At 39.2% G+C, this 13,509-nt stretch overlaps 1 protein-coding gene across 1 annotated transcript in view; it reads right to left on the bottom strand.

Annotated features, from left to right (window-relative positions):
• The window catches only part of rab3gap2 (RAB3 GTPase activating protein subunit 2 (non-catalytic)), a 116,169-nt gene that overhangs the window by 49,332 nt on the left and 53,328 nt on the right, over positions 1-13,509 (bottom strand). Inside the window, exons 14-22 of the mRNA XM_085980986.1 lie at positions 11,527-11,743; positions 9,440-9,583; positions 8,170-8,252; positions 7,115-7,179; positions 6,939-7,029; positions 3,864-3,991; positions 2,617-2,830; positions 1,531-1,628; positions 170-275 (exon numbers count right to left, since the gene is read on the bottom strand). Coding sequence (XP_085837112.1) covers positions 170-275; positions 1,531-1,628; positions 2,617-2,830; positions 3,864-3,991; positions 6,939-7,029; positions 7,115-7,179; positions 8,170-8,252; positions 9,440-9,583; positions 11,527-11,743 — 1,146 coding nt within the window. The remainder of the gene's footprint in view (positions 1-169; positions 276-1,530; positions 1,629-2,616; positions 2,831-3,863; positions 3,992-6,938; positions 7,030-7,114; positions 7,180-8,169; positions 8,253-9,439; positions 9,584-11,526; positions 11,744-13,509) is intronic.

The following is a 13,509-nucleotide window of genomic DNA, read 5'->3' as shown; positions in this document are numbered from 1 at the left end:
GCTCTTGTAGCCAAGGTGTTGATATGACTGGCCCAGTTAAGGTTCTGGTCAATAGTGACCCCAAAATGTTTTAAGCAAATAGTTCCAATAATTTTGACAAAGTAAACTACAGTGTGTTTTGTGGATAATTACTATGGAAACAGCCTACTTCTGACACCAGGCACTTTACCTTTCATCTTGTTTAAGAGAGACAGCGTAATATGGAGGTAGCCAATTGATTCCTGGTTCTTGAGGATTTCTTTCTCCCTGAAGAGCCACATACGGAGAAGCAGAGACTGGAGAGAGAGCAAGACAGAGAGAAAAAAAGCCATTAAAATTGCTCTATCACTTGCTATTGTGTCTTCCCCAAAAAATACATCAAAAAGAAGTTACATCTATATAATAAATCTTCAAATCCTATCATGTTCCAATGTTGGCAATAAAGAATGACACTGAACCCAGTTAAATAGTTAGTGAAGGGAATATGCATGAATTGATTTCAATATGATTAAAACTAGAATTTATAGGAAAAAAAGAGGCTATTAATACCAGGATACTAAAACGGAGTCAAGTAATGCACATCCCAGTTCAATCAAAACTGGTTTATTCAACACTAGGTGTTTCGTACATTGACAAATAGTTTGCAAAGAGGCTTCCCATCAGAAGAGTCATAGGGAATCCACACCATTCAATACCGATGTTCAACACTGCTACTGATTCCTTTATAAATCACCAAAGGATAATGTAACTCTTCATTTACAAATAATTGTTAATTTCCAACAATAGTGGAGTGGATATGTTTGAGCAATGTTAGTGCCACAAATTGCTTCTGAAGGGCAATTAGGGATGGGCAATAAATGCTGGCCTTGCCAGCGACACCCACATCCCAGGAATGAGTAAAAAAAAAAGTTCAGTTCAGTACACTTACAGACCTTTAAGCACAATGTCACACAACTTTTTAACATTTGTAAATTCTGAGTAAGCAGTTTTTTTCCAGACATGCCTGCTAGCACTTTTTACTGTAGGCGGAGTTTCTTTACAGACAATTCATCATTTTTCACATATTAGTAATTTCATAGCGCATAAATTGAAAAAAATTTCATAGCACATAAATTGAAAAAAAAAAAGGTCTGGGGAAGGGGGTTAAATCTAAATATACAAATTGCAGCAAACCTGGGTTTTCTTTATCAATTTTCTTGTGTTCTGTATAAAAACAAGAAATAGGAGTAGGCCATTTGGCCCCTCGAGCCTGCTCCACCATTCAATAAGATCATGGCTGGTCTTCCACCTCATCTCCACTTTCCTTCACTATCCCCATATTCCTTGATTCCCTTACTCGGTCTTAAATATACTCAATGACTGAGCCTCCACAGCCCTCTGGGGTAGAGAATTCCAAAGATTCACCACCCTCTGAGTGAAGAAATTTCTCCTCATCTCAGTCCTAAATGGCCAACCACTTATTCTGAGACTGTGAACCCCTGGTTCTAGACTCCCCAGCGAGGGGACATCAGATTTTTTTACCGAATGCAGCTATGTGTACGAGAAACTTACCAAAAACTGTTGAGGCCTTGCTCCCGCTGACTCTAGCAAACGGCACATTTCCTCCACAGAGCTTTCCCCACAAAGACATTTCCAGAAAAAGAAATTGCCTGCAATAGAAGGGGGAAATGCAAATTAACATTTAAATCTTAATTCACTTGGACTGTTGAACTTTGTATATCATCAATTATTCACTAAAAGGCAAGCAGTGTACGTCAACTGTAATGAAGAAATGCCATTGTGTACTAAATGAAAAGGGCAAGAAAGAACCAATTTACAGATATACCTTAGAGGCTTAAAGGAAAAAATTAGTGCAAGCACATAATGCACATAAATCTTGTACAATACTGTGACTGAGAATTTTTTAAGTAATTGAATTTTATGGGCAGCTGCATCACCTACTGCGAGAGGTAACGTCAGAGATCGTTAGCAAATAATGCAGAGTCAAATCTAGTTTCCAATTTAACTGTGCAAATTTGTTAAATATTTCACTATTCCTTATATTTGGCAACACAACGTTCCAGTACAAAAGCAAAATACTGTGGATGCTGGAAATCTGAAGTAGAAACAGAAAATGCTGAAAATACCCAGCAGGTCAGGAAGTATCTGTGAAGAGAGAAACAGAGTTAACGTTTCAGGTCAATGACCTTTCGTCAGAACTGCTGACACAAGTTCTGACGAAAGGTCACCGAGTTGAAACGTTAACTCTGTTTCTCTCTTCACAGATACTGCCCGACCTGCTGAGTATGTCCAGCATGTTCTGTTTCTACACTATTCTAGTAAGTACATTTACCAAGTTTCACTTTTTAAATCCCAGAATTGTTCTGATGTCAGCAATGTACTCCTTAGCTACGTCGCTAACCGCGAATTCAGGGCCTATATGATTAAGTAAATATTGCACTTTAGAAAACAGATTTTGGATGCTGCAGAAAATATTCACAATGTGCCATGACAAACAGCTCATCGGAAAAATTTTTCTAATGAAAATTACCAAGTGCTTGTATTCTTTTTGGAATAATTTTGTATGTACATATTCCTGTGCCCCTGAAGAGGCATCTTATGTACACAAGTCACTAGAATTTATTTATAAATAAATACCCAAAGCCACACATTCATCTTCATCCACTTTCTTCACATTAACCATTTCTTTTTCATATTCAAGATATTTCAGGAATGTTTGGATTGGTAGTGTGCAGTTTTTGTCCTCCTCGAACTGAACTGTATTTCTGGTGTTTCCTTGTCTATAGTTGTCCAGGAGTGTTTGAATTTTTGCAGCTTCCCTTTCCTCTAGTCTGAGCAAAGTAGCCAACTCCTGCACAACAAATATCATAAAACAGAAATGGATGGAAAAACAAGATGTTAATATTAACGGTCATTCTTTGTAAAAGCTCGATTTTTGCAAAAGGATTCGGATAGTGAAATTCCTCTCTATAGGGCAAAATATACAAAAGAAAAAACACTCACTGGGAAGACATGTTACAGGAAACTTTGGTTTATCCAGAGGTTGTATGGCCGGAAACCTCGATCTAACGGCAGAAATCAGCAGCCGTTTTGTTAGGTTTTTTTTCTTTTTTTCTTCTTCTCTTAGCATTTTTTTTTTTTTTATAAAAACAGTCAGTCTCTGGAAAGCCTTTCTGAAGCGGTTGCTAAGCTACAGAGACGCTTCCAAGGTACGGGCCGACTGTTTACAAGCTGTTGCTAAGCAACAGTGTTTGTTGTCAGATACGGAGATGAAAACCTCCGTATCCTTCAACATTAGCGCTGGTCTGTCCGGAAGCCCTGTTCCTGGGACTAGGGACAGGGTCACTGGCAAGGCTTGGAAGCTAAGCAGAGCCAGGCCTGGTTAGTACCTGGAGGGGTGACCATCAGGGAAGACCAGGTGCAGAAGGTCACGGAAGGAGCCCCGAGGAGGGGCGGTTGGTGAGAAGGTCACAGAAGGAGCCCCGGGAGGGGCGGCTGGTGAGCAGGCCCGGGCGTTGGGCTGAAGATTGTCAGACAGGAGGAATGGTGGAAATGGAATGGCGGAAATGGAATGGCGGCGCGCACAGCCGCAGCGGCTTTGCTTCTCCCAGGATGGTGCTATTTACGTTTAATGTTAATGTTATTTGTACTGGACTCATGGGAGCTTGCAAGATCACATTTCGTTGTACAATGACAATAAAGTTGAATTATTATCATTAAGTTTTCATAGATCGGCATCATGCCGGTCCCGGATATCGCGAAGTTTCCTGTAGTATAGAGGTTAAACCAAATTCTAGTTTCAATTTGTTTTTGATTAATTTCACAAAACACTAAACACTATTCCCGTTCAATCACACCGAAAGCACCATCATACAACGACTCACGTTACTGGTTTTGGCTCCATCCTGCTGAAGATCTTCAGAGTTGAGTTTGCTTACACATGTATAAAGGTGAAGTAGTTTCAGCTGGCCGAGACAAAATTGCAACAACCCTTCATCCACACTTTCAGGATCTAATAAAGACACATGTGGGGAAACAAGTTACATTCAATACACAATCAGTAACAACCAATCACAAATACTTTACTTGTCATTATTCCTTTAAAAAAAATAGAAGTGTTCTGAGCGGCTCATCAGAGAAAAGAAAAGCATAGCTGAGCCCAGGTTTGACCCCCTTGTTCTGTGCTGGATTAGCTGATCTCAACTGGGTTGTAGTACAAGTCCTACTAGGCCAGTCTTGAGTTGGGAATAATTGGCCAGGGTTCCAGTCCCTTATCACTATCCAGTAATCTCTGCTGGAAGTGCAAACATGTCAACATCGGGTGAGGACACTATCAGGCTCTGATGTGATGTTTCCCACAATCAAATAACCTGCCAATATTCAGCTGCCTAGCACCTTGCATCAATCTAAATTGATGTTTCCTGCATTATTGAAGGAGTACTGCGTTAGGGTGCAATCAGGCATAAAAGCATTTGTAAACAAGGATTTTGAATTCAGTGCACAGAAGTCTAGAAAGCCAGTGGAGGTCAGTGAATTTAAGCTGATGAGAGAGAGGAACCTAGTGTGGCACAGGATGCAGACAGTGGCAGGTTAGAGTTTATGTAGGGCACAGCTCAGGAGGTCATCAGGCAAGCTTTGGAGAAGACACTATTTGAGGAAAGAAAAGTATGAATGAAGGTTTCAATGGAAGTGAGGGTGAAAGAGATCAAATTAAAGTTTAGTCATCTCAGAAATTAGTAAATTTGAAGATCAGTCCAAGGTCAAAACGAAGGCTGTCTGATTCAGCCTGAGCAAGCAGCTGGGGGAGGGGTGGAGTCTGGAGGCAAAGGTAGAGGTTTTTTTGGCAGGAGCTGGGGCTGACAACTTTGGTTTTCAAACTGGAGAATGTTCTGGCTCATCCACAGCTTGATGTTAGAGGAGCAATAAAACACACAGGTGACCGTGGAATCAAGCATCATGGCATTGTTTCAAGACAATTCCCTTGGAGAACAGTGTGAAGTAATTGTTCTAGAACAGTGTCAGAATAACTCCATCAAATCTCCTCTTAATCTTCTCTGCTCGAAGGAGAACAATCACAGTTTCTTAGTCTCTCTGCACAACTGAAGTTTCTCATCCCTGGTACCATTCTAGTAAATCTCTTCTGCACTCACTTCAAGGCCTTGGCAACTTTCCTAAAGTGTGAAGCCCAGAATGGGACACAATACTCCAGCTGTGGCCTAACCAGTGATTTATAAAGGCTTAGCATAACTTCCTTGTATTTATATTCTATGGCTCTATTTATAAAGCCAAGGATTCCATATGCTTTTTTTTTTAAAAACCAGACTCATCCTGCCACCTTCAAAGATTTCAGTATGCAAACCCCTCTGTTCCTGCAGCCCCTTTAAAATTGCACCATTTAGTTTATATCGCCTCTCCCTATTCTTCCTAACAAAATGTATCACTTCACACTTCTGTGTGCAGCCCATTTCACCAGTCTGTCTATGTCCTCCTGAATTGTTACTATCCTTCTCACTATTTACTACTTCTTTGAGTTTTGGTCATCTCCAAACTTTGAAATTATGCCCAGTATATCCAAGTCCAGGTCATTAGCATATCAAAAAGAGCAGTGGTCCCACTACTGACCCCTAAGGGGCACCATTGTATTACTTCCCTCCAGTCTGAAAAATAACCATTCACCACTACTCTCTGCTTTCTGTCCCTTAACCAATTTCATATCCACGCTGCCACTGCCCCTTTAAACCTATGAGCTTCAATTTTGCTAACAAGTCTATTATGTGATACTTTACTAGACACCTTTTGAAAGTCCATATACACAATGTCAACCACACTATCTTCATAAATCCTCTATGTTACTTCATCAAATAATTCAATCAAGTTAGTCAAACACAATTTGCCTTTAACAAATTGTGCTGGCTGTCATTGATTAACCCAGGTTTTTCCAAAGGACAATTAATTTTGTCCCAGATTATTGTCGCTAAAGGTTTCCTCACCACCGACGTTACCTAGTTTATCCCTCTCCCCTTTTTGAACAGGTGTGTAACATTTGCAACCCTCCAGTCATCTGGCACCTCTTCCTTTGATGATCCTTTCACTATTTATAGGTTTATAAAAGACTTTTGGGTTCTCTTTTATGTTGCCAGTTAATCTATTCATGACACTCTTTGCCTCTCATTTTCTTTTTCAGTTCTCCTCTGCACTTTCTGTATTCAGCTTGGTTCTCTATTACAGGGACAATTGTTTTTGACATTGAGATCAGCAAAACTTTATAATTACTGTAAACCTATAATTTGTACTGTTCTTTTATTTTTATGTTCAAAACATGAGTCTAGCGGTGTATAGCTTGCGTCACAGTGTGAGAGTGTGTTATTCTTTGACCCACTAAAGTTAAAAAGATCATGTAGAAGCATGTGATATATCCAGTAAACCAGTACTGTGCTCAACCCTTGGGTCTTACGACATTCACCTAGATATTGGGCATGTGAAGGCACACACTGGTTTATAGAAGTCCACTTACAGAAGTGGCTAGTGAAGGAAAAATCTAGTATAAAAACCCCAGGATGTAACAGTTGATTAAACTCATCCAACAGCCCTGAAACTCCAATTTGCAATTCGCTGACTAGGAGTAAACTACTAAATTCTATAAACTACCCGTGAGGCTGAGAAGGGGAGTGGGAATAGGCAAATCAAGCAGCTGATGGGTTCAAGTACAGCTCGTGGCATGGTACAAAGTAAATCAAAAAATTCAATCAGAAATGTGACCAATGTTCACAAATGTTTTATTGCAAAATGAGCTGGTATAATAGCAGACAAATCACAGAAAGATACATGGAAATGCCATAACATTATTCCCCAAAATACAGGAGTGAGGAATAGGGGAAAACGATGAGAATGTAAAAACCATAATTATACCAAGTATATATTTGCTCATCACACATTTACTTATTTGAATTTACACTTACCCTGATTCATTAAGTTGTCCAACAATGCCTGGATTAGATTCGTTAAGCAGGACAGTGGGATATTTTTACTTGCCAGCATTCTTTCCAAGGCCTGTATTTGTAAGAAAAAAAAGTTGAAATTACAAAAAAAGTAAAAAAAAGTTGAAATAATTACTTTTATAAAATGGTTTAATTACCTGTTTTTTCATAGTAGGATATTTGATATCAAGAAGATGTGCCTTTATTTCAGTTTCTAAATTTTCTGAAAACAGAGACACAGAATAACACATTATAAAATGAATGAAATGGAAGATACAAGTATTCATAGCAACAAATGCAGCTGCTGGCTTGAACATTGCTCTCTTAATATTTATCTACAGATATAAAAACACTGAGAATTAACATTCCAAAAGAACATATTACATCAATACTAAATATGTTGTGAATAGTAACACCACTTTGGTTTGAGTTATGCAACTCCTCAATGCTGTGAATCCAGTATTTCTATGCAGTGTTTATTTAAAGCAGTACTGTCTAAGCTTTTTGTTTTCATGAACTTTATGGACTTATATAAAGTTTAAATCTATGCTCATGTTAAGTTGCATATATAAAGTTGTTTGTACGAACACATCTTGATAATTATGCTCATGTCCTCTAATCCCACATGCACATTCAGTTTATTCTGATAAAGCTTGATCACTTCCACATCCTTGGAGCAATAGTTCACAACTTTGTACTTAACACCATGTCAATATTATTTTCATTTACAAGGTACTAAAATCTGACCCTCCTGCTAATACTAGCAGTGTCATCCAGTGGCTCAGTTGGCAGCACCCGCGCCTCTGAGTCAGAAGGTTGTGGGTTCAAGTCCCACTCCAGAGACTTGAGCACAAAAATCTAGGCTGACACTCCAATGCAGTACTGAAGGAGTGCTGCACTGTTAGCGGTGTCGTCTTTCGGATGAGGTGTTAAGCCGAGGCCTGTCTGCTCGCTCAGGTGGATGCAAGAGATCCCATGGCACTATTTCGAAGAAGAGCTGTTTGTGGGAGTTCACGGAGCGCAAATTGGCTGTTGTGTTTCCTACATTACAACAGTGACTACACTTCAAAAAGTACTTCATTGGCTATAAATGCTTTGCGACGTCCGGTGGTTGTGAAAGGCGCTATATAAATGCAAGTCTGTCTTTCTGACTAAAATGTCTGGTGATACAAGCTGTGCCTTATAACTGCAGACAATGAGATATAATACCTACCAGGATTAGTGACTTTGGCCTTCAACAACACAGTTAGCCGCTTCAACAGATGCATATCCTTTGCTCTTTCACTCTTCTTATCACTGAAAAGCAAAACAATGCATCAATAAACTTTTTAAAAACTCAGTGCAAGGATTTCTCAATCCATTAAAATCAAACACCCAGAGCAGTTGCATATTACAAATTTACAAAACATTAGAATATTTGCATATGTAGAATCCATATTTTACAAAACATGCATCAATGGATATAAATTTTGAAGTACTAAATACAAAACTCTACTTGAATAACTCCAAGCATGTTAATAAAATATTCCTTCCATGTGTCATCAACTTGGATTAATTAACCCCTTCAAGATTGAAGTGGCATTTCAGCACAAAGTTGAACCTTTCTGCATTTTTAAGACATATAAATATTTGTTTAAATACTAAGGGTACAATTTTGCTCAGCAGCCTCTCCGGTCCTACCAATGACAAGATTCTAATTACTAAGAAATGATCATAAGATGTTGAAATCAGCTTCCAGCTGGCCTTGGCCCTACAATTGTTAGCAACGACCTTACTGTTGAGAGGAAAAACACTTACTTAAAAAAAGATTTTACATTGGTTGCCAAATGGTGCCTGACCAGCCCACTTGATAACCCAACCAGCAGCATATCCCATACACCAACCGTGACTCCTGGTGGATTGGGGCGTGGGGAAAAGAGGATAAAAGGAGTTGCAAGATACCAGAGTCGAGAGGGTACAAATATCAGGAAAGACTAAACAGGCTTGGGCTCTTTTCTCTAGAGAAGACTAAGAGGTGACCTGATAGAGGTCTTTAAAATTATGAAGGGGTTCAATACGGTAGACATAGAAGATGTTTACACTTGTGGGAGGAGTCCAAAACTAGGGGCCATAAATACAAGATAGTCACAAATAAAACCAATAAGAAATTCAGGAGAAACTTCTTTACACAGAGTGGTGAGAATGTGGAATTTGCTACATAACGTGGATGAGGTGAATAGCATGGATACATTTAAGGGGAAGCTAGATAAATACATGAGGGAGAAAGGAACAGAAGTATATGTTGATAAGGTGAGATGAAGTAAGGTGGGAGGAAGCTCGTGTGGAGTATAAACAGCAGCATTGATCTGTTGAGCCGAATGGCCTATTTCTGTGCTGTAAAATTCTATGCAATTTTATGATGGTATTAGGCCAGGTACTACACCTAGAAGTAATATTGGAATTCTTAATCTTTATTTTTGGTGGGAAAAATTAAAATAAATTACCTAAGCGCAAGATGGAAAGGAACATTGATGGTTTTCACGTTACCATCTACTGGATCAATTAGACAAATCTGATAGGTCTGTGGTTGCCAACCCTGGCTGGTCACATTGTTCAATCCCATTATCTTGTATCCAGGATACAGTAACCTAAGAGAGGCACATTTTAAGAGTCATAAAATATCCAGAATACTATTTGGTTTCACAATATACAGAATCAAAATGATCCAAAACATTTAGATACAAATATCCCTTTCTTTCTGTAAATTCAATGATCTCAGGACATTTCACTGAGTGAATGATGGGGTTTATTTTTCAATTTGAGGGCAAGATTCATAATCTCTTCCCAATTCCCTGCTCTCAGCAAGCCAGAAATCAACTCTGGCTGAGAGGCTGACAGCGTACTTAAAGTTGTCTCCATTGCTGTACTGAAGAGGCCACTCACAGATAGACAGCATCAGTCTGGTACAAACTGTTCTCCCAACTATCCCACCTTGTGCAGAAGTGCCTGGCCCCCACTTTCTACCTCCCTTCATCAGCAGGGCTGAGATGAGGAATTCTCCCAATCAACCACTAAGATTTTTCCACAGTGTAGCCTAAAAAATAGTTTTAGGTAGAAAACCGTTGAGCTATCTAATCTGCCCATTCAATTAGCCCATTCCACCCCCCCGGTGAGGTATTTTTATATTATTTATGAAATTTAATAACCATGAATTCCTTCAAATTCCAGGGACTTTTTGAAAATGTTTAGTTGCCTATTCAAATCACCGACACTGAATATTTGTTCCATATGCTGATCTGCCCTTTGCTAAAGAAATTGGAGATGCCTGGTTCTGGAATTCTACACACAACAGAAAAACGTGCGTTTCTGAACCCTTTCACCATTTTGAAAATTTTATCAATATTTTGATTCCTGTCATTTTAAAGTTTGCACGTTGAGGAAGAAACACTTGCAATAAAACATCTATCCCTATTCATTGCAGAATTTAAGTGTCAACAGTGGTGACTAACATTAAATTTTAAAGAGTGTACTTCCTCAAAATACTAGGGGGACCCCGAGTTTCCGGTCGCGTCACTTTAATTCTCCACTCCACTCAGACCTCACCGTCCTAGGCCTCTTGCATTGCTCCACTGAAGCTCAACGTAAGCTCGAGGAACAGCACCTCATATATATATATTGTTGTTGGTGTTTTCTTTTCTTCTCTCCCACATGGCAGCTGTCTTTCATTCTGCCAGCGCAATTTACACTTCATCTAGAGCCATCTTTTGTTTCTTAACCTGTCCCATTACCATCTCCTTTGCCTTGAATATCTCTTAATGCCACTTAACGTCTCTTAACCTCTCCTGCCTTCTATCCTATCACAGACCTTCCCTTTTGTTCTTTCATCTCCTACCCGCTTTCCCAGTTCCTAAACTTGCTTAAAAATCTGTTCCATTTCCTGCTTTTTTCCAGTTCTGACGAAAGGTCATCCACCTGAAACGTTAACTCTGTTTCTCTCCACAGATGCTGCCTGACCTGCTGAGTGTCTCCAGCATTTTCTGTTTTACATACTATAAATCTATAGGTCAGTAAAATAGCGTCATCCAAGAAAACAAAAATAACATTTGATTGGATGGAAAAAATTCCATGAAGGAACAGACAGCACTAATCCCATGACTCTCACCAGCCATATGGAGGCTTTTTAACTAAATAAAGTGTAAACCTGTTAAGGGCTACAACAGTATACTTTCTTTAAAAAAAAATGCAAGTGTGCCCTTTAGTTTGTTCTCATTGTGTTCAGTAATTTTATTGGATAAAATAAGACACCACATGAAAGTGTATACAATTCTGTAGTGGAACACAAGTTTGATGTTAAAATCTTGAGAAAAAGCCTGTTAATCACACAAAAGGTAAAAAATAAATTAAGCCAATTTTTTCTCCCTTTAAAAATGTACAATATGCTCTCAAGTATGACTGAAATATTAAGCTGCAAACAAGTCTAAAATGAGGATCCTTCTCCTTTCCCCCACCCATCCCTCTCATGTACACCAAAGCACTTATCAGACGTGTACAAAAAATATACTGATTTCAGATAATGTTCCACGGTACAGACCTGCAGTGTTTTCCCACATTAAACGCCCCGACCCTAGGACCTTGCTGGGTGCTCCACACTTCCAGGATTCCTCTCCTTGGGGCATAGATCACCAGGAATTGAGCCACTCGCCTTAGGCCTGTGGGACTGCTGAAAGGAGAGAAATTGCTTTTCTCGGTTTCTCTTTCGTGAAGATCTTCTACCACCTGGATCCAGCCTACTTGTGCATCACGGTACCCTAGCAAACAAAAAATAAATTAAAAAATTTAAACAGAGCAGCCAACACTAGCATCCATCCCTGTAGAAAACTGAAGTGGACCATCTTTTAGGTGATTTTTTTTTTAAACCTTTTACCACATTTAAATTTTTATTTTCCTGCCTCATCCCAAGGGTGGCTTCTAACTTTCCTTTAGCGTCAATGGATGCAATCCCTCTGCAATATTGAGACCACTCATAATATCTATATATCATTTTATACCACATCATATAAACAAAAATTATAATAACATTTATCCCACACAACTCATACTTGTGGCACCTTTGGGTTATCATGTGGGTTCCAGTCCACAGTCAACTGCTTACTGTTGGGTGTGTTCCATTTTCACCGTATTTATAAACTTACATAAGTAAGCAAGTAAAAGTAAGGAAAACCCAAACATGTTTTATAAATAGATAAAGAGCAAGAGGATAACTAAAGAAGGAGTAAGGCCTATCAGAGGCCAAAAAGGGAGTTTGTGTGTGGAGGCGGAAAACGTGGGCATAGTTCTTAATGATTACTTTGGTCGCGATTTTCTCGATTGATGCAGCTTGGGAGCGGGCTTGCCGGCCAATTAAGAAGCCGGTCAGATGAGGTCATTTGATGATGCGTCATCTGCCGGTTTTCTTAAAAAGGGACCACGCACAATTTTTCTTTGACAGCTCATTATCTATTCTGCTAGTTACAACCTCTAAAAACTCCAACAGATTTGTCAAACACAATATCCCTTTCATAAATCCGTGTTGACTCTGCCCAACCCTATTATTATTTTCTAAGTGCCCTGTTACCACGTCCTTAATAGTAGATTCTAGCATTTTTCCTAATACTGATGTCAGGCTAACTCGTCTGTAGTTCCTCATTTTCTTTCTCCCTCCTTTCTTAAATAGTGGGGTTACATTTGATACCTTCCAATCCACGGGAACTGTTCTAGAATCAATGTAATTTTGGAAGATGACAACCAATGTATTCACTATCTCTATAGCCACCACTTTCAAAACCCTAGGATGTAAGCCATCAGGTCCAGGGGGTTTATCGGCTTTCAGTCCCATTAATTTCTCCAGTACTTTTTTTTAATACTAATACTAATTTCTTTCAGTTCCTCGTTCTCGCTAGACCCTTGGTTCTCCACTATTTCCGGGAGGTTTTTTGCATCTTCTTCTGTGGAGACAGACACAAAGTATTAGACACAAAGTATTAGTTTAATTTCTCTGCCATTTCCTTATTCTCCATTATAATTTCTCCTGTCTCAGCCTGTAAAGGGACCCACATTTACTTTCGCTAATCTTTTCCTTTTTACATACCTATAGAAGCTTTTACAGTCTGTTTTTATGTCTCTTGCTAGTTTACTCTCATATTCTATCAATGGACTGGTCAGGTGAGTAGAAAAGTGGCAAATGGAATTCAATCAGGAGAAGTGTGAGGTAATGCATTTGTGGAGGGCTAACAAGGCAAGGAAATACACAATAAATGGTAGGATACTGAGAAGTGTAGAGGAACAGAGGGACCTTGGAGTGCATATCCACAGATCCCTGAAGCTACCAGGACAGGTAGGTAATCTGGTTAAGAAGGCATATTGGACACTTTCCTTTATTAGCCGAGGCATAAAATAGAAGAGCAGGAAGGTTATGCTTGAACTGTATAAAACACTAGTTAGGCCACAGCTAGAATATTATGACAGTTCTGGTCATCACATTACAGGAAAGACGTGATTGCACTAGAGAGGGTACAGAGGAGATTTACGAGGATAT

The sequence above is a fragment of the Somniosus microcephalus genome, chromosome 3, assembly GCF_052327205.1.
Source record: "Somniosus microcephalus isolate GS21.2 chromosome 3, FLI_Smic_1.0, whole genome shotgun sequence".
Taxonomy (NCBI): Eukaryota; Metazoa; Chordata; class Chondrichthyes; order Squaliformes; family Somniosidae; genus Somniosus; species Somniosus microcephalus.
Note: the sequence above shows the minus strand (reverse complement) of the source record. Positions and strands in the feature narration are given on the sequence as shown.